Below are 27205 nucleotides of genomic sequence, written 5' to 3'. Positions count from 1 at the left end.
TCTTGGGAATTATATTTTTAGATCTGACTCCAAGACAACAGAACCCAAAATAAACAAGTGGGATTACATCAAACTAAAAAGCTTCTGAAAAGGAAGGAGCAAAGAAAACCATCAACACAATGAAAAGTCATTTACTGAATGGGAGAATACATTTGTAAACCATATACCCAATAAGGGACTAACATCTGAAATATATATATGTATATATGTAATCAACTCATCAGAAAAAAAAACAATTCAATTTAAAAAATGAGCAGAGGAAGTGAATAATCATTTTTCAAAAAAAGACATACAAAATGACTAAGAGGCACATGATGTGATGCTTAGTGTTACTAATCAGGAAATGCAAATCAGTCACAATGAGATATCCCCTCACACCATTTGAAGGATTATCGCCAAAAAGAAAAAAATGGTAAGTGTAGCAGGGAAGCTCCTGCGCACTATTGGTGGGAATATAAATTGGTGCCGCCGCTATGGAAAACAGTATGGAGTTTCCTGAAGATACAAATAGAAGTCTACCGTCTGATCCAGCAATTCCACTTCCTGATATTTATTTGAAGAAAATAATAACACTAATTTGGAAAGATATGTGTACCCTTGTATTTATTGCAGCTTTATTTACAATAGCCAAGAAATGGGAACAACCTAAGTGTTCACTGGTGGATGAATAGATACAAGATGCAGTATGTATATGTGTGTGTGTGTGTATGTATGCATGTGTGTATATTTATACATATACATCATATACACACACGTGCACACACACAGAGAATACTACTCAGACTTAAAAAGGTGAAATATTGCCATTTGTGACAACATGGATGGAATTTGATGGTAAATGCTAAAAGAAATGAGGCAGGCAGAGAAAAACAAATACTGTATGATTTGCCTCGTATGTGAAATCTAGGAAACAAATGAACAAACATAGATACATAGATACATAGAACAGAATGGTGATTGTCAGGGCAGAGGGAGGTTTGGGGCTGGGTAATATGGGTAAAAGGGATCAAGAGATACAAACTTCTAGTTATAAAATAATTAGTTATGGGAATGTAATGTATGCAATATGGTGATTAGAGTCAATAATATGTAGTGCATACTTGAAAGCTGCCAAAAGAGAAAAAGAAAAAATGTTTTTCATAACTTTGTATCATGACAGCTGGTAACTAGATTCATTGTGATGATCATTTTGCAGTGTATACAAATATTGAGGCATTATATTGTACACCTGAAACTAATATGTTACATGTTAATTAGACTTCAATAAAAAATTAAATATTCTGATCCATGAAAGTAGCATATCTTTTCCAGGTTTTTAAGTCTTCTTTAATTTCTTTCAATGGTGTTTTGTAGTTTTCAATGGACACATCTTACCCTTCTTTTGTTAAATTATGCCTCATGTTTTATTGTTCTTGGTAGTATTGTAGATGGCATTGTTTTCTTAAATCATTTTTGGATTGTCATTGTTGGTGTATATAAATAAAGTTGAGTTTTTTATATTGAAGATGAGTAAATAAAAATGAGCACTTTCACTTTTAAGGAGTTTAGCAAGGAAATGGCATTCATCATTGTACTGAAATTTCTGATACATTATAGATCAACAGCTCTGAAATAGAGAATTTGGATGGACGATGAGAGGGTCATCTTTCTCCTTAATTTAATATTCATGTCCCATTCGTGTCCCTTAGTTTTAAAGTGCACGAGGAGAAGGTCAGAAAAGCTTGCTGTGTCTTAGTTTCTACACCTGAAAACTGCAGGTGTCATCTATCTTATATGACTGGTTGGAAAGTTGAATGAAGGTTTATAGGAAACTGAAGTCTTGATGAAAGAATATCAATAAATGTAAAGGGTTTCAGTGGCTATTGTGAATTACAAAATGAGAATTCTCCATTCCAAGAGGACTTGAGAAAGAGAAAACCATTGTTTCATACTGCTGATCTTAAAGGAGTTGGTTTGGGACCACTAGATGCTGGGAAATGGAACACGTTCAGGGAAAGGGGTATTAACAATTTTGTTGTTTTAAGCTTTAAAGTTACACATGAGTGGGTGAAAGAGGAGTTGAATTCCAGGTGCTTTTGCAATCCAGTGGGTTCATTACATCCCAAAGGCTGCAGGATCAGGCTGTTGATTTCTGCCTTTCTTCCCTGCTATAAAAATGATGTCTTTGTGCTTTAATTTCATCACTGCCTGGGTTCTTCAGGGTAATAAGAGGTAGAAGAGAAACACCTGGTCCCTGTCTCAAGGGCATTTCGGTCATATTTCCCAACCACACTGTTAGTTCAGCTTGAAGGGCTGTGCTGCTTAGAATGGGCCATCTTTGTTCTGCTGTTGAACGCCCCCAAACCAGAAGCTGTTCACCTGATAAAATTATGGTTCCAAAATTAAAAATAAAGTTTTCTCCTTCTTGCTTTCCTACTCTTCACTTAATACCACACACACCCAAACTCCTACTCCACAGACCATTGGAGGCAGGAAGAAAAATCAGAAACCAGTGTGACTTGATCACTCAGGTCTGACACCTGTTCCAGGAGGCTGCTGGTGTCTGGCCTCCAGTCTGGACATTAAAGGTACTGTCAGGTAACCTGCACTATTATAGCAAATACAGATCACTACCATTTGGTTTTCTCTTCTGATGTGCATTTTCTCTTTTCTGTGCTGCTATTCAGCATCAAATGTGTCTCTGTTCCATAAACGGAAGCTTTTCCTGAAACTTTGAGGCTGCATCCAAATCAAATGAACTTACAGTTTCTGTTACATCACCTTTAACTTGAAAAATATTTTCTTTGCCCTAATTTAGCTTTTTACATCAACATACTGAGATATTTCATGACTGACCATGCATATTAGATGCTGAACCTGTAGCTGTTTTCATCATTTTATTTGAGATGTAACGATCCAATCACAGTGTTTCATGTTCCTGTCATTCCCAGGGACAGTATGCCCTGTGCTTTCGAATCTTGGTGATCACTCAAGGGTGGTCTGAGGATGCATTGTACAAGTTCTCAAGGAAGAAAAGGCAAATGCTACACACTCCTGCTCTGTGAGCCTAACCGCCATAATTCCAGTCTTTTTGAGAGTTTTGCGGTCATAAAAAGCTCCGTATATTCTGAAACGTATAGTTCACCATGGACGTTTTAATATGTAAAGCATTCCCTCCTGGAAAGTTACAGACATTAACCAAAATGCAATCATAAACCCCTCAAAGTCATGTAACAGAACAGCAGAAGAGCACTAACACAAAGGTAGAATGTTTATTTTTGCAAAAGTGGTCGACAGGAAGAGAGTCTATAAACTTCATTCATCTATGTCTTCCTTTTGAGACCTGTGGCTGTCTGAAACATTTTCATACATCCAGCTCCTTTCCTCTGTACTATACTTATTTCAAGAAAACATTTTGGATTGGCACCTTTTGTCTTTTATTTGCAGCATGTGCCTGAGTCCAGAACCAAAAGATGGGCATATGATTCGTGATTACCCATAAAAGTCCATGCAGAATACACCATCAAGAAATTGGTTCATAATTGAGAAACAGAACCTTAAAACAACTGAGTCCTTGGAAACGTGTTCCACCAGTTTTATAACAATTAAAATGAATAATCTCAAGCTATTTGCACACAAAATATACTGCCATAATTGCTATCAAAATGTTGAGGACACATGAAAAGTACCTTTGTAAAGAGTCACTGTAAGGATTGGTGTTTCACCTGAGGAGTAGCAGGAGCACATTTTCCATTTTGTCCCTCCTGCCAGACAACTTAGAACCACACTTGAACCTAAGTCATAATAACTATGTGAATATATGTAAACACAATCCTGATAAATCATTTTTCCTGATCATGATTTTTACTTAATATAAATATTGTCTTTTGTAATAACTTTTTGGTCACACAGACAAAATCAACGTGCTCTGTATGGTTCCTGATCTCTTGATGTTAGTCCCAACACCCTTGAATTTATATGTTTTTGTTGTGAGTCATCACAAATCACATGGGAATCAAGTAGAGTTTAGTGAAAATAAATACAATTATTTGCTTATAATCCTCAGCCTGCAAGAAATTAAAATACTGATGACTCACCTATGATGAAATTAGGAAAAACTGATATATTAGTCACACCATCCTGTTTGAAAATGTTTTTCTCTACTTAAAATGACATCAAACTACAAAAACATTGATCAACCGTCCCCCCTCCATCTTCAGATTTATTTTCTTTCTAAAGAAAAATTCACAGAAGTGTTATCTGGATTTTTTTTTAATTTCCCAATTTTTTTTCTATGAACATCTGAGTCATGTTATTGGAGATAAAGCTCATACTTAATTAGAATTTATCAGACAGTTATATATGGCTTTCACTCAGTTCTTTTTAAGAGATCAAAATAGGAACTCACATCTGACATCCCACAATAGTTACTGAAATTGTAGCCAAAATGTTGATTTGGACAGCTGACTTTGTACTGCTTACCTTGCAGTAAGCGGGGTCTGGAAACAGTTCTGATTTAACCTCATTGTACTAATTACTATAAACTCCTTCCTTGAGTAGGATAATAATTGCCATACTAATTGCTGCCCTGAACATGGCATAACTACAGTGAAACCATTAGCTAATAATATATGACTGTCTTGAGTGTATGTGTGTGTGCTGACATTTAAGGGGTTATCTGAAATAAGCATTATCTATTATTCAATGACTATTTATTTATATAACAGTCCTTTTAAGATGGGAATATTACTCCCGTTGCAAAAAAAGTGCTGAACAATCATTTTGTTTTTTATTTATTGAAGTGTAGTTGACATACAGTGTTACATTAGTTTCAGGGGCATGATATAGTGATTCGACAACTCTATACAGTATGCTGTTCTCACAGGTGTAGCTACCATCTGTCACCAGACAATGCTATTATAATACGGTTGTTTATATTCCCTATGCTGTACCTTTCATCCTGGGACATTCATTCCAGGTACAGGTTTCATAACTGGAAGCCTGTACCTCCCACTCTCCTCCACCCATTTTTCCCATCCCCCCCATTCCCCTCACATCTGGAAATCATCAGTTCTTTCTCTGTATTTATGGGGTCTGTTTTCGATTTTTGTCTGTTTGTTTGTTTTGTGGTTTTAGATTCCACATATAAGTGAAATCATGTGACATCTGTCTCTTTCTGCCTAACATCTTTCACTGAGCATAATACCCTCTAGGTTCATCCCTATTGCCACAAATGGCACGATTTCATTCCTTTTTAGACCTGAGTAATATTCTAACCATGATTATTGGGTTCTTTTTTTAAGTTTTTTTAATGTTTATTTATTTCTGAGAGAGAGAGAGAACATGAGCAGGGGAGGAATAGAGAGAGAGGGAGACACAAAATCTGAAGCAGGCTCCAGGCTCTGAGCTGCCAGGACAGAGCCTGAAGTGGGGCTTGAACCCACAAACTGAGATCGTGACCTGGGCTGAAGTCGGACGCTTAACCGACTATGTCACCCAGGTGCCCCTGGATTCTTTTAATGTTTATTTATTTATTTTGAGAGAGAGAGAGCACATGCACAAGCAGGGGAGGGGCGGTGGGGGGGGAGAGAGAGAGAGAGAGAGAGAGAACCCGAAGCAGGCTCAGTACTGTCATTGCAGAGCCCGACATGGGGCTTAATTTCACAAACTGTGAGATCATAACCTGAGCCAAAACCAAGAGTTGGATCCTTAAGTGACTGAGCCACCCAGGTGCCCCCAACAATGATTACTGTCATGTGGTTTTCATAACATCTGAGCAGAAAGACATGGGAACGTTGGCACCTGTTCTTTAGCTTAATTCTGCTCTTAAATTATTGTCTGTGAGCTATTTTTTTTTCATTTTCTCATTTAGTCTTAAGGTAATTTGTGCTTCTTTTTTTATCTCTTCAACTAAACTAGTCTCCTGAAGTCAGGAATTGTATTTTATAAAATCTCTAAATTCCGTATGGAGACTAAGTCATGGTATACAGAGACAAATCCACTTAAGCACCACCTGGATTTCACCTTGCAGTCATTATCCAAAAATCTGCCTTTGCTCAATTAGCTGGAATGCTTCATTTTAAAAATAATTTAAATGGCAGTAATCAGAGGCAGAGTACCTGAAACTACCTACCTGAGAACGGGATATCTTAGTTTCAAAATAAGCTAGGAGATTTAAAACATTTAAATATATTTGAGTGTGAAGTTTCAACAACTTATACCTCAGTATTCTCTCAATGGCTCCAGAACTGTTGGTATAGTGACCTAGTATCAGGAACATAAAGGTAAACATACTTGCATGTAATGTTCATCCATTGCAATTTCCCAAAAGGCACATCTGAATAGGTCCGGTACTGTGTGATGCCCCCACAAAATCCACACAGATGAAATAAGCTGTGATATATTCTGGTTTTTCAGAAAGTAGAAATATGTTCAAATGAGCTGTCTCACGTGGTGAACTAATTGTAACTTGTTGATCATATTTCAAACAGAACGTTAAGGCTTCTCTCGGAGTAGTAGTAATGCTTTTACTGGGTTGAGCAGACTGAATCAGATAATAATAGTATAATAATACTATAATAATAATAATTTGTAATGCGTTCTTATGTTTTCCATAGGTGGATAAGCGGAGCAGCTGTAGTCAATGCATTTTATTCTTCAGGCAGAAATCAGATAGGTAAGGTCTATTCCTAAATAATCCTTTAATATTTCTCCATCGGTACCAGCTTTTAGTGAATTGCCTGACCAATTGAAAGCACTCCCCTAAAAGCAGAGCAGAGGCTGTGTTATTGACTTATTGAATAATACTCCTTGAAAATAAATGCATCCATGTCCCTCTTTTCACTGTGAGAGCAAATTTTTAAGTTAGTACAAATTACATTAAGTGGTTTGCTTTCTTTTGCAATGTTCTCATCTATGGCTAAATGGTTTATCTTATGCCTAAGTACTTTTATTTTATTTCTGAATACTTTTAAATGTCTCTCATGTCTCTGTAAAGTTATACCGACTTTAGAACTTTCTAAGCATCAGCATAAGTTTAAGTTTCCATGAACCAGCTTTGCAGCAATCCCATTCTCCTGGCAATTATGTATGCTAGCTCTGGTGGGGATGGTCCTGATCTGTGTCACCATTTTTCTAGAAGACTCCAAAGGTCTCAGAAAGTTGAAAATTCAGTTATATTAGGTTGAACCATGTGAAATTATATTTGCTTAAGTACTTTTAATCAAAAAAGAAAAAAATGAGTATGTTCACCAATAGTATTATTATAGGAATTTGTATAGAAATGAATACATGAGTGAGTAATATAATGAATAAGTAAATGACTGAATATAACAAAGAGATATAATTTTTTTCCTGGGAAGACTTTGAGATCTTTAAGCTTTTTCTTCAATACTACATAAACAAACCCATTTTCCCCCCAAGGGTTTTATTTTGTATTTTTATTTTTTTGTGTTGCTTTTTTTTTAAATATTGTTGTCAAATTGGTTTCCATATAACACCCAGTGCTTTTCCCCACAAGTGCCCCCTCCATGGCCATCACCCCCTTCTCCTCTCCCCCTCCCCCTTCAGCCCTCGGGTTCGTTTTCAGTATTCAATAGTCTCTGCTGGTTTGTGTCCCTCTCTCTCCCCAAGGGTTTTAAATATGTAGAAAGGCATCCAACAGATTCACTTCTGCCAGAGGTGTGCTAAGCCAACAGTGCAGCCAGCTTCTCCAGGTGTACTTCCTCTAGCTCTTCATTTCTAAATGTGGTCAAGAATCAAGAGAGCAGACAGTTTCAGCATTATTTTAAAATAAAATCTCATGCCCTAAACCTTATTTTTCTTGAATTCTGTTACAAATTAGATTAGGAATGGTGGGATATCCTGCAAGATCTTTACCATTGGTTAAAAAACAAACTTTAAAAGAAATTATAGCCCTGATTTTGTTTTAAAGTTGGATTATACCTTTTTCTATTGCTTTTAAACCAAGGAAGAGTTAAATTAAGAAATTACATTTTCTTCTGGTGTGTTTATGGTCTTTATTTTGGGGGTAAATCATTAACCATCTATAATTTAGTTTGGTAAATGACATGAAAATTAATTATATAAAATAATCAGAAAAGTTGTGTGGGTGCTTTTGTTTTCTTTTGTGTTTTTTTAAATTTATTTATTTATTTTGAGAGAGAGAGAGAGAGCGAGAGAGAGAGCACATGAACAAGTGGAGCCAGTGGGGGTGGGGCAGAGAGATAGGGAGAGAGAGAATCCCAAGCAGGTTCTATGCTCCTTGTAGAGTCCAATGCAGGGCTTAATCTCACAACCATGAGATCATGACCTGAGCCGAAGTCGGACGCTTAACTGACTGAGCCACCCAGGCGCCCCGTGGAAAGCCTTCATTTTGAAGACCTCTTTTTGATATTAACTAGTTCTGTGAGTATAAGATCTAGTTCATTATAGACTTGGACTTAAACAGGAATATGAGCTTTTATGGAATTTCAAGGCAAAACGAGGCAGCCTGGACTTCATTCTGTATTTGAGTAAACTAAAAGATACAGCTTTGTTTTAATCCAGCTCAGGAAGGTCCCTGGATCCTATCAGACATGGTGCTGGTTCATTCCAACAAGAAGACCCATACATACCCTTTGTAGAACCACTCTGGCATGATCATCCATATTTACCCCATATCCCTGGAGGTAGCTCAAAATTGGTTCACTTCAGAGATTCCCTGAGCAGAGAAGACTGGAGAATGTTCTCAATTTGAATTTAATACCCTTAAACCAAAGAAGCACACAGCAAAAGGAAAAAGAAGGTAAAGGTGACAACATTTCACAAAGTAGTCAGTTATCCTCTGAATAATCAAGAGTTGGCTACAATAAGCATTCTTAATAAGAAAGACCTTCTAAGGATTCTCAAGATAAATTCACCAGATAGAAATTCAAACTGAAAAATTGTTGACATCGTTTCATATGCTTGTTTTCTAATAACAGCAGTTCAGAGGAAGGGAAAGTGTCATGCAAGAGGAGAAATCTTTGACATGTGTTTTTTCTTTGACAATTCATTTAAATCTTCAAGGTGGGAATTGTTTTAACTAAAAATAATTGAAGGAGTCCCTAGGTGGCTTAATCACGTAAGCATCCAGTTCAGCTCAGGTCATGACCTAGCGATCTGTGAGTTCAAGTCCCGCATTAGGCTCTGTGTTGACAACTCAGAGCCAGTCTGCTTTGGATTTTGTATCTCCTTCTCTCTCTGCTCCTTGCCCACTCACGGTCTGTCTCTCTCTGTCTCTCAAAAATGAATAAACGTTAACAAAAATTTTTTAAAGATTGAAAATCCAGACCTCCGTCTTTCTTCTAGATAGAAGTGTGTGTGTGTGTGTGTGTGTGTGTGTGTGTGCATGTGTGTGTGTGTGTACATACATATATATACAACTTTTGATGTTAGTATTACGCATTACAAAATTAGAATTGGTATAGGATAGCATGTGCCTCATAAATGACCCTCCTACCTCACACAAATACCTTAAATTAGATCACATATAATTTCTCATGAGATTAGCCTTTTTATATTATGATAAAAAAGAACTTGCTTTATTATCATTTAGGGAGTTATTCATATTAATAATTTCTTCTTTTTAATTCCACTCCAAGCACTTTTTGTTCTAACTCACACAGGTAGACTATATTCTAAGTCTTATGTACCCCAGCCAGTTCACATCAATTAAAAAAAATCAACTTCCCAGACAGGAAGGCATACTGAAAGTGCTTAATTCACTGGTTCTTATTCGCCACACATTTGTCCCATAGAGCTCCAGAAACCTCCCATGGATTATTTAGTATATTCAACCTGGGTGGTGTAGGATGACCTTGAAATAATACGTTTTCTAAAGTTAACTTACTTGTTCTTAGGAATCTCATTTTCAGACCTGAAAATTAAGAGCAAATATTTCCAAACATATTGATATTTCATTTAACATAAAAAATAATACTTAAATTTTTCACACTCAAAATTGATTTTACCTGATGTCATCAAGCTTTATACCAGAGATTCTAAAATTAAATTGCTTGCAGCCTTAAAAAAAAATAAACCAGGTAAGCAAATGCATGGGAGGTAGGGAGAAACACCATTTTTTTGTTTCATGAACCAATGACTCATCTAGTTAACTAGTTGACAATCATGAATGTAAAAAATGTACAACTAAGCAGTTAGTTATTATCAACAGATATAAAGTCTACTAGTAATAGCGATAGGCTAATGGGGAAAAGCCTCATCATTGAGATTTAGCTGATGGTGTAAAAGGAGAAATCATAATTTGCAAAGTTGATGTGTTTAATATGAGCCATAAAAATCTTATCACTTACCTAAAGAATGACATATTAAGGTACAATTAAAGTAGCAAGATCTTTACAGTTAATGTTTAGTCTTGATAGCACATTTCATAAGAACATTTTATATAATGGGTGGGTTTTAATCAAAGTACATAGTGTGGAAGATAGTATTCACTTTAAGTTAATAAAGTACTGCACATAATTTTAATACTTCAAGCTAAAAATAATTTCTTGGTGCTGTTGATAACTCAGGCAGCTACATGTGAGGTATAACTTTCAACAAAATTCTCCAAGGACAGAAGTATTTATTTTCTAATTATTTTGTCATTTTGGATGTTATGACAACTTTCCAGATTTTTTAAAGGAGCACTTAACTTGTCCAGTGTATTTTTAAAGTCTCCTCTGTAAATATCTAATATTTATCCTTGAAATCTATGCAAGGCTATATCCTATTTCCCCACCCAAAAGACAAAAAACCCAACATTTGCTACTCTGTGTAACTAGGTCTTAGATTGCTTAAGGTCAGGACCCTTCTTTTGAGTGTTCCTAGAAACCCACATAGCACTCACCCAAGGCTTTGCATGCAATAGGTGTTGATATCAAAGAGTCTTTTTACTATTTTATTATTATTACAGAACATAATTCAGTAAATATGAGAATTTAAAACATGTAAGATGAAATTGCTAAGCTATGAGCATTATGAGGAAGGGAAGGACATGAGGGAGATGAAGTTGGAGAGGACCATGGGGGCAAAGGCCTGGGAGAAGATGCCGTATTTAGTTAGAAAGCACCAAAGCTATCCAAGGATTTTTCACAGGGAAGTTTAGATAATGACCAGAGTTGCATTTTAATCTAGCTACAGAATGTATTAGATTTAGGATAGATTATAGTAGGTTGAGACAGGAAGTAGAAAGGTCAAATAGGAAATTAAATAATTTTTAAAAATATTTTTCTTAATGTTTATTTATTTTTGAGGAACAGAGCATGAGCCAGGAAGGGGCAGAGAGAAAGAGAGGAAGACACAGGATCTGAAGCAGGCTCCAGGCTCTGAGCTATCAGCACAGAGCCCAACTCAGGGCTCAAACTCACAGACCATGAGCTCATGATCTGCACTGAAGTTGGTCACTTAGCCAACTGAGCCACCCAGGTGCCCCACGGAAATTAAATAATTCTTAAGACAAGGAATGTTAATATGAAGTAGGATAGTGGCAATAAGACTGATAGGAGGAGATAAACAGAAGAGATGCTCCTGGAAGGAAGGTACATGACCTAGTCTTTTCCTAAGTAGACTATGTAAGACTTTGTAAAATAGACATATATAAAGAGAGAGAGAGGGGCATCTAAGATAAATACAAAATGTTAATGTCAGATTATTGAGACCTTTAAAATGCCATTAACAGAAATAAAGTCAAGAGAATGATGGATTAGAAGGGAAAATAATGGGTTTGATGTTTGACACATGAAATTTAAAGTTTGTAAGACATCTAAGTATAGAAAGGTAGCAAGTTAATGTACATGTCAGGATAGACATAAAAAATATGTTATTTATTTAGTTAAGTCTTTAGTAAATTCATTTATTCATTCATCATTGATTATTCACCTATTCAACGTACTTCTTAAGCATTTGTTATGTTCCAGGCACCTTGCTAGTTTTAGGTGCTGGAGATAATGGACTCAACAAATAAAGAGACAAATGTACCTCCAGACCCACAAATCTCTGCTCTCAAAGGACAGATATTTGAAATGCTAGATCAGGTGAGAGCGATAAGAAAAAGAAGGACAAGCACCAAAAAGAAGAAAATAAACCACCATAGATGCCTTGTTAAAAATAAAATAGAGCAACGTAATTGGAGGATGCCTTTGATTGAGTAATTCTGTTTACTTAACAAGCTATTGTAGATGAATAAAATGTTATAGATGACATTAAAAGTAATATTTGTGTTATTAAATAACTGTTTCTCCCAAATATTTGCAGTGGGGAAAAGACTTTCTGAATGAAGATGATAATACTCTGGTTTCTCTTCAGATCGCATAAATCTTTCACCTTTTACTGAATGATGATAATTTCCCCTTGCTCTAAACTCTTTATAGCAAAAAACAATCTTAGCAAAGTTTGTAAAGTGAGTAGTAATTATAAATCATAGATTACAGTGCTGCTTTAGGATGAACTCTCTCTGTTGTCATCAATAATAAAAGACCTACATTTGTTTCATCACAGAAGATTTTTATATACAATTAAGAGAAACTGACATACTGGAAAATAGCTTAGCAGGCAGAAAGCCAGCCCCAGGCCTGCCACCACAGAATAATGCCAATAATCAACCATCTTCTTTCTCTGTAGTCTTCCCAGCTGGCATTCTGCAGCCACCCTTCTTCAGCGCTCAGCAGTCTAACTCATTGAACTATGGGGGCATCGGCATGGTCATAGGACACGAAATCACTCATGGCTTCGATGACAATGGTAAAGTGAAGTGGACACTTTCTTTTGGTTGAGATAGCTCCTAATAAACCTGATTAAGAGTTATACTTTATCAATACAAGAACACATTTATTCATCAGTGTATCATTGGCCAATAATCATACTTTTAGTATTCCTTTTAAATTGTTGCTTAGGAAGATCAGAAATTTCTAGTAGTGAGGTAAGAATGTGTGCTTTCCACTCTGACAGAATAACACAAATATTCACATTGAGAAGGCACTGATATTTGTCAACTAATGATAAATGTTTGGTCTTATTTCATGAAAGTGTCTATTAACTCAACTCAACTATCCGGTAATTTCATAGGTAGATACTAGTACCATTTCTATTTTTTTTGAAAATTCCTTTCTTCATTTATTCATTCACATCATTCAACAGGTATTACAAAATATCTAAAGAGAAATGATAGCTTCATAATATATAGAAAGCATATACAATCCAATGCATAAGATTTCTCAGAATTAAATCATGAATGATTTCTCAGAGTAAAATCATTCAACCCTTTAGAAATTATATTGAGCATAAATCTGTTCACACTTTTAGTAAAGAATTAATTCATCTGAAGAATTGTAAGTATGGGTATATCTCCTTGGTTCACAAGGGTATAATTTTGACACACCAATACATAAAATTAATTAAGCAAAAATTTGTTGACTTACACTTTATTTTTCATTGCCCACACTAAGGTACAGTTAGCCAAGTTAAATATCAGAAATGAATTTCCCATACTTGTATCCTTTTGATAACTTACACATGTATTTATTACAGAGATTAAATGGAAATATCAAAATTTTAAAGTACATATTGTAAGATCTAGTACCAAGAGTTAATACGTTGACCCTTGTCCATTAGAATGTTTTAGAAAAAGTACTTTGTGATTCTCATTTCATAACCATTACCATTTATACTCTTACATTTGGTAAAATTCTGCTACGATTTGCTTAAAGATGAAATACCTGAATCTTATTGTTTTTGAATATTTCATTTTATTGTAATTCTTACAGCTTTTTAAAAATTCTTTTATTATAAAGGAAAATTTTGCCCTTTGCAGAAACTAAATGTGTATCCACTTTATTTAGGTTAATTTATTTTTTTATTTTTTTATTTTAAATGTTTATTTAAATTTTTTTGAAATCTTATTTTACTTTTTTTTACTTTATAAAGTTTCATATTTTTTAACATATGCCATTATTTTCCATCATTTACAATACAGTAGTTACAATGACACTCCAAACAGAAAAGCAAAGTAAAAAATCAAAACACCAACTTCTGTTTCATGTAATTAGACTTATACAGAAATTAGAAGGTTAAGTAACAACTAGTTAATCACCTAATTTCACAGCTATCTGAAGTGGCAATCGTTATATAGCAGCTTATCTATGATACATTCAAGATACATGATACAATCTTTATGTGCAATCTTTCATTTATGCATGTGAAAGGGTTTTCTTTTTTTAATATTTTTACATTGTAGTACTTGTTTTCCTTGTTGAGGTGTTTGCTTATTTAATACATTCCATCAAGGGCAGAAATTACACGCTGGTTTTTTTTTCCCATAGGAAGTGTGTCTTGGGTTTTTCCCTTATTATTTTCTTTACTTTTTTTCCCCCCCTCTTCTTCTTTTGGTGGTGGGGGTGGTTATGTTTAAATGAAGTTGCTTTTACAACACCAAAGATTTAATCATCCATTTCCTACATAAAAGGTAGCTACTTTTTTGCATGGACCTCAAGCATATTGTAGGATAGAGGTGGAATTTAAGGAGAGGTATTTAGCAGGCTGTGTTGTAGCTTATGAACAAGTAATAAATTGTACCATTTCTATTTTTTAATGGAAAAAAAAGTAGACTTGCTTGAAGTTAAAAGCTAGGAACTAGTGGAATCAGGATGTGAGTTCAAGTAACTTGTCTTTGTAGCCCTTTTCTTATTCACTCCATCATAAGTAACTATTTAAAAGGATGATAAAATGAAATCTTAAAACGTGATACACAATAAATGCCGCTGCAGCTCAAAAAAGGGAAAGATCAATGTATTTAGGGTTAGTGGGAAAGCTCCAGGAAGAAAGCAACTCTTTCTTTGTGCTTGGAGTAGAGGGAAACTGAGTCCACAAAGTCTCATGAGGGGTCTGAGATACGAAATGAATGAAGAATAAAAATAGAGGTCTTCTTAAATCTCAAAATATCAAATTACACTAACTGGTCAATATGAAAACCCTCCCAGAGAAACAAGGCACAATTTCAGGAGTGGTTTACCTGGTGGCCTCGGCTGGGGTGCGAAGTGGGCGCAGTGCCCGGGTTAACACTAAGGCGCATCAGCAGAGGCCCTGGCAGCCCAGGCCTTGTCAGTGCAGGGCGAGAAAGGGCTCAGTTTCCCTCATTACCTCTCCGGCGTAGGGTTCTCGCACTCAGTGGTGTTTTGATCCTTGCCTTTTGAATTAAAGATACCTTACTGTAATTCTTGGCCTGATGAGTTCCCATTTTACTTAAATCGTTATATTACAGGCAGAAATTTTAACAAGGATGGAGACCTGGTGGACTGGTGGACTCAACAGTCTGCAAATAACTTTAAAGACCAGTCGCAGTGCATGGTGTACCAGTATGGAAACTTCTCCTGGGACCTGGCCGGCGGGCAGCACGTGTGTTATCAGCACTCTCAGCAAAAGTTTTAGATCTATTTAATCTTTCTTATTGTAGCTGTTGTTGATGTCTTATTTTATTTGAATATAGTGGACACATAATGTTACATTAGTTTCAGGTATACAACTTAGCGATCTGACAATTTTATACGTCATGGTGTGTTCCCAAGCGTCGCTGCTGTCTGTCTCGTGACCTTGTTATTACAGAATCGCTGACTGTGTTCCTTATGTTCTGCTTTTAATTCCTGTGCCTTATTCATTCTGTAATTTGAAGCCTACATATCCTCTTGTCTTCACCCATTTTGCCCATTCCCCAACCCCTTCCCCTCCGGCAACCATCAGTTTGTTCTCTATAGTTATAGTTCTGGTATTTTTAATTCATTTTTTTAGATTCCATTTATGAATGGAATCATATGATATTTGTCTTTCTCAGTCTGACTTATTTCACTTAACATAATACCTTCTAGGTCCATCCATGTTGCCTCAAATGGTTTTATGGCTGTGTAATACTCCTGTGGAGGGGGCTGTGTGTGTGCCCGTGTGTGTGCACATGCACATGTGTATCACTTCTTCCTTACCCATTTGCTTATCCACAGACACTTAGATTGCTTCTGTGTCCTGGCTGTTGTAATGCTGCATTACATAAATATATCTTTCCAACTTAGTGTTTTTGTTTTGCCTGGATAAATACCCAGTAGTGAAATTATTGGATCATATGGTATTTCTATTTTCAACTTTTTGAGGAATAGATATAGTTAATCTTAAGTACATTATTGATGCCTTCTTAACGATCCAAATACAGGTAAGAATTTTTAGGCATCTTTTGTTTTTTAACAGCTCAATGGAATTAATACACTGGGAGAGAATATTGCTGATAATGGAGGTATTGGCCAAGCATACAGAGTGAGTAATAATATTGTTTCCCATTTTAATGGTTAGAGTATTTATTTATTGTATTTAATCGATGTAAAAAGCCTTTTCCAAAAGATGCATATAATGTATGAAGTAAGCAATGAATAGAAAGTAGAAAAATACATGGGGAAATAAGGGATTTTAAGTATGCTAACCAAAAAGGGTAGTACAGTTATGAGCTTCCCTTTGCTGTATTGTGAGCTCCCCAGGAGGGAGCAGGATCAAGTCTTTCCCGTGTTTCTAGCATCTTTTCAAAGGAAATACTCAGTAAATCTATGTCAGTGGCAAGGAGGAAGAAATGAAATATATCTTCTACTTATCTAATTGATCACTTTCCTGTGTATTAAATTGGAAGTAACACATCTCAGAAAGTATGCTGTAAATCTCAAGTTTATTTAGTAGAGGAAAACTACATTTTTAAATAGTGTTCATAAATCCTTAAGAATTAAGAACTTTTTTTGATGTTCAAGTAACCTAAATTCCTTCTTCCTAATGTAACTGAAGTTGTCTATTTTTCCTGGTATTCCAGGGGGCCACAATAATTGCTCATCTTTCTGCTTAGAATCATTGGACGCTAATTTTTAAGAAATCTTAAGGAATCCTTTTACTTTGGCCATGATCATTTAAACAAAGTCTGATGAAAGTCTTTTTGCTAAGAGTAATCACTGAGTTAAATATAACCATCACAAACTCCCTTGGCAAACCATTCTTCCAACTAGCTGAACCTATCTATAGAATAACATTTAGATAAGTTTTTCATCATTTATTTGAATCATCCATTCATTCAACTGACATTTATTGATCATTGATATTTTCAGAGCATTTGTAAATAAATTCTGTGTTTTTTTCTAGTTCATGAAACAGTTGTAGGTTGCCATATATAGATATATTATTATGGTGATCCTGATATAAAAGAGTAATTACTTGGTTACATGGTCTTTTGCAAAGATTTGTAAATAAATTTCAAAATTACAAACATCATGTTTCTATTTCATTAACTGCCTAGGCCTATCAAAACTATGTTAAAAAGAATGGTGAAGAAAAATTACTCCCTGGACTTGACCTAAATCACAAACAACTATTCTTCTTGAACTTTGCCCAGGTAGTGTATCTTTTTTGAATGATAGACATGAAAATCATTTTGAGTTATAATTTCATAGTAAGTTAAATAGTACATTCTGAGTTTTCTTGTTTTAATCAGTTATGGCAGAGCATTTGACTTGACTGACTTACATTGTTTATAACAGACTATCACATCATATTAATGATAATTATGTTTCTGGTTGCCTATCACTGAACAATTATTTGAAGAGTAAATGGTTGAAGAATGCAGAATTCCAATTTAATTTTTGCACTAGGAAGTTGGCCTGCCCAAACAAATAATCTTAGACTGAACCTAAGCAGCTACTCTCCTTTTCCTGTTCCTATCCCTAGGTGTGGTGTGGGACCTACAGGCCAGAGTATGCTGTCAACTCCATTAAAACAGATGTTCATAGTCCAGGGAATTTCAGGTACGTGGGTTTGAACAATAGTCAGGTGCCCCAATATTGACGCCATTCCTTCTAAATTTGAAAATTGTTTTTTTCTAACTCTGACTACACAATTTTGAAATACAAGCAATCAACAGAACAAAGCAAGATTAATGTCATGTTTACATGAGCATAGCCTTGACTGCTATTATCTTCAGAATGTAGTGACCTGTGCTCAGTGCTTGATGGACATCAACAAAGATGCTGCCTGAAGATAATGGCTCTATTTCAAGCTAGCACAGACATTTTTAAGAGGCTATGAAAAGTTTAGGCCTAGCACCAATGAGTAGCCATTCTAAGGAAAGATTTCCATTCAACATAAAGAGAAATGTTTTTTAATTAGAGGTTGATTAGAATTAGAGGTTTAATTAGAGGTAATTAAAGGCTGTCCAACAACAAGTTAGCCCCCGAGCTCCAGGAGAGAACACCTTGAAGCAGAGGTCAGAGAACAACTCATCAAACATGCTGGAGAAAAATGCTCTGTAGAGTGGACAGTTGGGTTAGAAGAAATCTAAAGTCCTTCCGAGACCAGAAGATCTAAGAGAAATCAATACAATGAAAGAGAATCACTCTAACCAGTGTTTCGGTATTAAATCTTGGATCCCTATGTATCCGATTTAGGACTAAATTATTAATGCTCTCCCTTCCAACATATGATACCACTTCATCACTGATTTATTGATCAACAACACTTCTCAGGCAGGAACTCTGAAAAACAAATTACAGATTTTGTAGAGTGATTGGAAAACAGTTTGAGAACAAAAGAGAATTAAGGAACTGAGTTTTTAAAAAAAATTTTTTTAATGTTTTATTTATTTTTGATACAGAGAGAGACAGAGCATGAGAGGGGGAGGGGCAGAGAGAGAAGGAGACACAGAACCGGAAGCAGGCTCCAGGCTCTGCGCTAGCTGTCAGCACAGAGCATGACGTGGGGCTCGAACCCACAAACGTGAGATCTGACCTGAGCCGAAGCCAGAAGCTTAACCGACTGAGCCACCCAGGTGCCCCTAAGGGACTGAGTTTTAAAAGCCCCTCCTAAAATAGACATACACATACTGCCGCTATCATTCACTCCTGGGGAAAAAAACCACATTCAATTATGAAACAATAAAATAGCACATTTACAAATTAAAGAATTTACTCAGCTTGTTCTAATATCATCATTGTAATCACCATCATTTAGTATTTGCCTTAACAGTTCTTTCAAAATTCATTCACTCAGCAACTGTTTATTGTATGGCCATTATGTTTATCATCCAAGGTAAATTCAGTCTTGCTAAAATATTCAAATTAACTTCTTTTTTTAGATAATGAGCAGCAAAAGTCAGTAGGTCTATTCCAATGATGGTTTACCCAAGTAACTGTTTTCATTTCTAGAATTTGCTTTTTCCTACCTAAAGTCTTCAGAAGTAAAGATACAGGAATCTAATTCTGAAGACAACAAAGAGCAGTTTCTAAGCTCACATCAACCCTGATAACAATCTAACTGTCAAAGTACTTTTCTCCATATAGCCATGAACTAAAGCATATATCCATAGAAACCTAAGTGAATTTAAGTAGTATTATTGTAGTACCTGATACACGTGGCATCCTCAGAGCATGGGGCTTGCAAATTGAAAGTTTGTAGCTATCAAGCTACAATGTGTCCCTTGAGTGCTAATGTTTTCATCTTAACCACTGGATTAAAATTTCTGTTTAAAATGTATTTTCTACCCCATTGCCTTATTAACACTGTATCCTCAACAAAACCTAGCCTTTTTTTTTTAAATGACACAGACTATTGTTATACTAGTAGTTTGCATTTTAGCACTTATTAGTTAAAGCTAGTGTGGCGAGAAGTGCTAGGTGGCTCAGTTGGTTGAGCGTCTGACTTCGGCTCAGATCATGATCTTGCGGTTTGTGGGTTCAAGCCCCACATCAGGCTCTGTGCTGACAGCTCAGAGCCTGGACCCTGCTTCGGATTCTGTGTCTCTTTCTCTCTCTGACCCTCCCCTGTTCACAATCTGTCTCTCAAAAAAAATAAATGTAAAAAAAATTTTTTTAAGCTAGTATGGTGAGCTACATATTCCTACAATACAGTGCCACTGATGGGGACACAGTAGTGCTTTTTTGACTTTTAATTTTGGCTTTTTATTAGGATTTTTTTTGCTTTTCTTTTCTAACTCTCTTTTCTGTTACTACATTGCCTGCCTTTTTGCCATTTCATTCCTTTATTCTGATTAAGTCAGAAAGCCATTCTTTATACTTGTAAAAAAAAAAAAATGGATGCAAACTTTGAAGTAAGAAACACTTGAGTTCCACCCATAACTCTGCCATTTGCAAGCTGTTACTTAATCTCTGTGTCTTAATTTCTTGATATATAAAATGAATATCAAATTCTCATGAGAGTCATTTGAGATTAATGTTAATATAGAAATGTCTGTTACATATAAATGTTTGAAAATTAGTACTAGGATTATTTTTAGATAAGAAAGGTATAAACAGAATAAGAATTTCCACAAGTAAATAAATGGACTGTGAAACAGTTTTTATTGACTAAAGTCAAGGGCTCTTTTTTCACTTCTTATGTCTGCAAAGTTCAGAATGTCAATAACTGATCACTGGTTAAATGATATGTAGGTAAATATGTAACTGTTTTCTACCTTCAATTTTAAACTGAAACAATTTTATTATAAATATGTAAAATTTGCTCTCTGTAAAAGTACATATTACTTTATCATAAAATGTGTAAAACTGATTGTAACTATCATTTTCTCTATTCTGGTACAAAAGATGTCTCTGTGACTATTTTTCACTTATAACAAGAAAAGTATGTCTTGGTTTTTTTTAAAGGGTAAATGGAATGCCAACCTTTTGTCAAGGAAATTATTATTTTCTCTGGAGGTAAAGGGATTTCCTTGGCAAAAGCTTGAGGTTACATTTAGTTTTGGAAACAAGCTGCTTCCTGGCTGTACAAAGTAAAACATATTTTTTAAAGAGACTTAAAAACTAATAGACACTGAATTGCTCTCAAAAAATTGTGTGTAGTGGGTTGTGTAGAAACATTTCTGAAATAGAGGGAGATTTTGTAAGATTACACTTAAATAGTCACAGTATTAACAACAAAAGGCAAAATATACTTGATAGCAACTGAATCTATAAAACAGTTTGTTAGGTCTGAGCTGTAATTGTTTTATTCTTCCTAACTAAAGTGTTATGTACTTTTACACAAACCTCTAAAACTTCAGTATTTAAAACAAAATCATTTTTCCTTGAGGTTCTAGAAACTGAACTCACAATTTAAATGACTTCTTTTTGGAAATTCAGTTTTCCATAGCCATCTTCAGTCACTTAGAATGGTTTTTATGCTAATATTTACCATATAAACTACAGATGTGTTTCCAAAGTTGTTCAATAATATTTCTAAACAATCTAAAAGGGTCTGATACTTGTTTTAAAGCAAGTCCACAGGGACAAAGTGATACCAATGTATATGCTACCTAAATAGTGAAGGTGCTAATTTAGATGCTTCACTTGCTTAGGGGCACCTGGATGGCTCTTTCAGTTAAGCATACAATTTAGGCTGGGCTCATGATCTTGCAGTCCGTGAGTTCAAGCCCAAGCCCCACGTCAGGCTCTATGCTGAGAGCTCAGAGCCTGGAACCTGCTTCGGAGTCTGTCTTCCTCTCTCTCTGCCCCTCCCCTGCTCACACACTGTCTCTCTCTCTTTCAAAAATAAAGAAATATTTAAGAAAAACATTTTTTAAGTAGATGCTTAAGTTGCTCAATAATTGTTTTCCAGTCAGAATATAAGAGCACTTTATAAAACTAACATTACTAAGAAAGCCAGAAATTTTTCCACAGGTTAATTCCTAGCTCTTTTGGTAAGGTACTCTTTCTGGTGTTTTATGTAGACATTTTCAAGTAATATGGTGATTTTGTTCCCTATTATTCTATGATTTGGTATGCATATGCTAAATCCTCTTTGAAATACTAATATTTCCTCCATATGCCTTAAATATTAGCATTGGTTTTTGATATTTTATAAATGTCAGTTTGGATTTTGGTAAACCTTGTAGAATTCCTATTAGCACTTGTTAATCTTCAGACCAGATCTGGGAGTCTATTCCAGCATTTATTTCTTTGTCAATACATAGTGAAGCATAAGCTGATCAATGTGACCTTACTGTAACAAAATCACCAACAACAGTTAATGATAAAAACTGGATAGTTTACTTATGAATGAAACTAGTCAACCTTGTAAACAAGACATTCATTTAAAAGAAGGAACAAAGCATTGTCAGAAGACCAATTAATTGCAAAAAGCTCATTCAGTAATTTAAAACTCCAGTTAAGGCAGGAGTAGTCTTCTTGGTCATCTGATGTTCAACTCTCTGTCTCCTAGATGTATTTAAAACAAGCAATGGGGCATCTGGGTGGCCCAGTTGGTTAAACTTCCTACTTCAGGTCAGCTCATGATCTCCCAGTCTGTGAGTTCAAGCCGCATTGGGCTTTTACAAAGATGTCCAGGCCCAGAAAGTAGTCAGTTATCAGTTAATTGTTCAGCTAGGAGGAAAAGTATATGTTGCTTGCCTTAGTTGCATTAGGGTGTATCTAGTTTACTCATCTTTTCCCTGACCAGGTGCAATCATGCCTCAGGACAGGGCAGGGGGACAAGCCACTCTTGACACTAATCAGCAAAGCACTCCGAGGTTTGATGCCCAAGCAGAAATAAAAGTTACAGGAGGGTAGTTTTTGGTAGCTGTCTGGGGGCAAAAGACCGTGCAAACTTGCTATACCCTCACCAACAATTTTCACTCAACCAGTGAGTTCAGATAGCTTCCAACAACTTAGCACATCTGCCATGTAAGGAGATCTCAGTAATTAGAATATACTGTCTTGTCACTTACTTGAGGTCTTCCCACCACCCTAGTCTGTTTGCCTCCTTGCCCTTCCTCCCACCCAAAGGTAGGTGTGGTGGGATTGTCCCAGTGGGAAGTGAAGGGAAGGAGCTGGTATGGGGTTGATGTGAAAACATCACCTCTGCATCATTGTACTGACCTATCTCTCTCCTCAAATGTTGCTCCGCGCCAACAGTGGGTTGGACAGTGTTGTTTTTGCCCATTGGGATTAGAGATAAGAAGAAATTGACTTTCTGCCAGCCCTTTCCAGTTACTCAGGCTGAATCCAGTTTCTGATATGTATGGAGTTCTTTTGGAAAAAAGGAAAATAATTATCTTCCTTATTAAATCAAATCAACAAATACCTATTTAAAGTCTGTTAAACTTAAGTTATTGTGTGAGCCCTTCCAAAAGATAATGAAAACTCATGATTTTATTTTTGACCAAATTCTTCATTATAATAACTGCAATTCCAAATATGAATTATTCATTTATTTTATAACATGTATACCTTACCTTACATGTATACCCTTGACAACCTTAAGATGCAGGTACTATTAATATATGCATTTTACAGAAAAGGAAAGTGAAGTACAGAGAGATGAAATAGATACAACTTTCAACCAGAATTCAAGTCATACTGTCTTCAAAGTCTGTACTCTTAATTTCTGTGCTTTGTTATCTGTCCATTTAAAAATTCTGTTATTGAATAATGAACTCATTCTATGTTTCTTTATTATTATTATTATTATTATTATTATTATTATTATTCTCTTAAACTGTAAGTTTCAAATTCCCTCCACACAGAGAAATTCTGTAGAGCTCTTCCTATCTGCTATGGACATAAGTATCAAATACTAATGGTGACTTTGGTTTGTTTCACAGAATTATTGGGACTTTGCAGAACTCCCCTGAATTTTCAGAGGCCTATCATTGCCGCAAGAACTCATACATGAATCCAGAAAAGAAATGCCGAGTTTGGTGATCTTCAGAAAAAGCAATGTAGCCTTTGGCTAGCCTTGCCAGCACCATGGAAAATTGGGAACTCCCTCCAGGAGAAAATGGGTTACCGAGGTCACTGTAATTATGTGGGGGTAGTTACCAGAGATGAGAGAGCATCATTTAGAAATGAAGTTAGGTTACTCTCTCTACTTTAGAGAGAGGAGGCGGGGGTTCTGGTGTCTATCAAATCAATCACTTCTCACTGTGTAAATAACACTTTATGATATTACCATTCATTTCTGTTTCTCATATGATCTGCCAGTTTGATGTCATCTTTTGAAAACAATGTTAACCACTTCATGTAGACTGGGATTTCTAATCAAAGGGATAAAGAAGAGATTGAAGGATACAGTGGGCTCCAAAAGCACAGCAGTGGCATGAGAGTTAAGAACACATCGCCTAATTACTTATTTTTATTTTTATTTGTAACATTTATGCTCCTGCGAAAATCTTCCAAAGAATTCTTATACATACTGGGGCCTTGGGACTTAATGTAATTCTAAACCAGTTTTGTCAATCATCAGTTATTCATCCTGAGATCATTGTATTTTAAACTACTCTTAGGGCTAAAATGAATGTCTGAAACTGTTTTTCATTGTACCTGCTTTCACTGATATTGAAATTCTTAAGGCTCCCTGCAATTTTCTAAGCAATTTCTTGTTCTCTCTCCCTCTCAAAACTTGATCTTTTTAAGAGATTTGTAGTAATGTATAAATAATAATTTTTATATTTAATTATTACATTTATGACTAAGTAATTATTATTATAGGTAATCATTGAATATCAAAGTTTCAGGCAGTTATGAACAAGATCTGTAAAGTGATGTACAGATGAAGATTTGAGATTTTTAAACTTATAAATCATATTGATAAAAAGCTTTAAGCACACACTAGATGAAAAATGGCCATTGGACAGTTGTCCAAAGATACATAAGACCTGTGGTTTACAATCAGAATTTTCAGAATAAAATCTGTCTCTGAGGTGGCTCCAATAAAAGGGCATCTATATAGCTTTGCATCTCTTTATCTTTTCAGGTTTGTCATCTGATGGAAATATTTTGATAATAAATTGAAACTGTGAGCCCATTACTCACTAAGCCTATTGTGCCAGCTGTCTAGCCTTGGAAAGTGCATTTCTGAATGTAAATGAGAGGCTTTCCCACCTCAGACAGACCTGCTTCTAAAATCCTAACTCATATAAGAGTTCTGGGAGGGGACTGTTTTGTCCCTGATAGGACCTCATCTCTTGAGGCTTTCATGTTCTTCTCTTTCCCTGTCCTTTTGGCTACTTTGGTTTATTTCATTACTTGATTAGTATTTTACAAAAGAGGCAAACTTCCAATATCCTTAATTTTCCTAAAAAAATGAAAATGAGGGAACTTCTGTTCACAATATGAGTTTTGGTTTTCCTGCATCTTGAAAGATGCCCATTGACCTTTAAAAAAAAGTTATTGAAATATAACAAACACAACAGTTTCATAACACGTAAGTGCACCCAGTTCAGTGAACTTTCTCCTGCTGAACACAGCCCTGTAACCAGAACCTTCAAGAAATAAGACATTACTAGTGCCTTACAAGTCCCTTCTTTCAACCACCACTTCACTCCTCCAAGGACTACTACCGTCCTGACTTTTAACATCATACGTTAGTTTTAATCAATGAGTTGTATTCTTTTGCATCTGGCTTCTTTCACTCAGCATTACATTTGAGATTCATCTGTGTTGTTGCATTTGACTGTGGATCTTTCATTCCCATTGCTCAGTAATATTCTGTTGTGTGATGATCCTGCATTCACCCATTCCATTGTTGATAGGCACTTGAGTAGTTTCCAGTTTGGGGCTGTTACAAATGGTACCAACTTTTTTAACTTGAGATTTTAATGGGCTCATTTCCACAGATATTTCCTAAAGTTATTATAAATATTGAAAATACAGTTTTAAGCTAGCCATGGATATCCTTATCTTTTCTTCTTACATCACTACCACCGTTAACATGGATAATTCAAACTATACTTATGGGTATCTTTCCTTAAAATAAACTGAAAACCCTTTAAAGTAGTATTGGTAACTGGAGCAATAGAAGTGTTCAGTTCTAAAGAGAACAACTATCTTTGAATTATTTAATATCTATCCTAGCTGAAGGATAACTAGTACAAATTATAAAAAGACACTAGATTCCCTACTCTTTAAAATGTCAAACTCCCATCCCTAAGGAAGGGCTTGAGTGAAATTTTATTTGTAGGGGGAGAAAGAAAACTCTCGTGCCTGGATCTCCTGTGTCTAGAAATATCGGATTTCCTGAGACTAAGAGATACACCAAAGTGAGAAGGCCAAAACTTTCCCCTCCCTCATATATGAGGATATTATTAATCTTATGTGGCACTGTTATTGAGTTGTATGGATCTCTCTCAAACAATCTCAGTCATTGGAGTTGTTCCATCAGGTAAGGCCTATCTGTCATCTCACACATAAACTTCACCATGGATGAATCCTGGTCAAGGAAAGACATAAGGGTTGGGAGCCAATAGAACTCAGGGATGAGGACAGAAAGAGTTTCTCAGCAGCCACCTTTGGTAAGGGGTCTGCTTCATGCTGCAATGTCCATGTGGATTCTAACTGTAAGGTGGAAAGGATGCTATCCTGGGAGACGAGTCTTCTCCTAGTCCTATTCTTCCATTAATGACAAGATGGCTTTGGACATTGGATCCATTCTCTTGGACCTTTGCTTTTTCCACCTGAAATAAAAGAAAAGTGGATGCTATCAGTAGTTCTCAGCAAGAAAAGGAGCATGTATCCATTACTTCTTTCTTTGTAATCTATTCCCCCAGTTAAGAACCATTGTGTAAGATAATTTCAAAACCTTCATGTAAATACCTGAATCCAATTCAACCACATTACAGTTCAAAGGACAAAGACCAAAGTTTTATCTAGTTAGGGTCTAGGCTGCTTTTAACAGTTTTCTTGAAAGCTTTTATTATTCCTGTTGTCACAGATGGAGTTCTCAAAGTAGAAGATAATTGTTAGTTTGGAAATGAGACTCCATCCTGTCAAAGGTGGGAAATCAGAAGGTTTCATGGGTTCCAGTCTCAAAAATACAAAATAAAAACAAACATTTTTCATAGTGTTGCTTTTATGCTTAGTCCAGTCTTCTCTAAACCCTACATAAACCCCCCACAGCATTTATATCTTGAAAAATGTTAAAGCCAACATTAGAGTTTTTATCTCTGTAATTTTACACTTCCTGCCAGCTTCAAACTGGATCTTTGAGAAATTAATGATAGAAACTATTTCACCAATGTTTTCTTATGTATATCACCCCAGTCTTCCAAAGATACTCTCTTTTCTAATCTGATTTCTTTCCAAATATTCAATGCAAATGTTTTAAGATGGCATAGGAGTCACAAGCATAACTAGATGACTTAGGCAAAAACCATAAGTGTGCACCTTCCCTGGGCTGAAGGATTTGACTTCTGGTGAATCAGGTGAAGAGAGGA

General features: G+C 35.6%; 1 protein-coding gene across 1 annotated transcript in view; it reads left to right on the top strand.

Annotated features, from left to right (window-relative positions):
- MME (membrane metalloendopeptidase) overlaps positions 1-25656 on the top strand; it is a 96665-nt gene extending 71009 nt beyond the window's left edge. Inside the window, exons 17-23 of the mRNA XM_029940015.1 lie at positions 6597-6655; positions 12622-12741; positions 15257-15390; positions 16228-16293; positions 17309-17404; positions 17737-17813; positions 23597-25656. Of these exons, the coding sequence (XP_029795875.1) occupies positions 6597-6655; positions 12622-12741; positions 15257-15390; positions 16228-16293; positions 17309-17404; positions 17737-17813; positions 23597-23696 (652 nt within the window). The 3' untranslated portion in view covers positions 23697-25656. The remainder of the gene's footprint in view (positions 1-6596; positions 6656-12621; positions 12742-15256; positions 15391-16227; positions 16294-17308; positions 17405-17736; positions 17814-23596) is intronic.
- The last annotated feature ends 1549 nt before the right edge of the window (positions 25657-27205 follow it).

The sequence above is a fragment of the Suricata suricatta genome, chromosome 5, assembly GCF_006229205.1.
Source record: "Suricata suricatta isolate VVHF042 chromosome 5, meerkat_22Aug2017_6uvM2_HiC, whole genome shotgun sequence".
Classification (NCBI taxonomy): Eukaryota; Metazoa; Chordata; class Mammalia; order Carnivora; family Herpestidae; genus Suricata; species Suricata suricatta.
The sequence above is the reverse complement of the archived record's forward strand: the minus strand, read 5'-3'. Positions and strand labels throughout refer to the sequence as shown.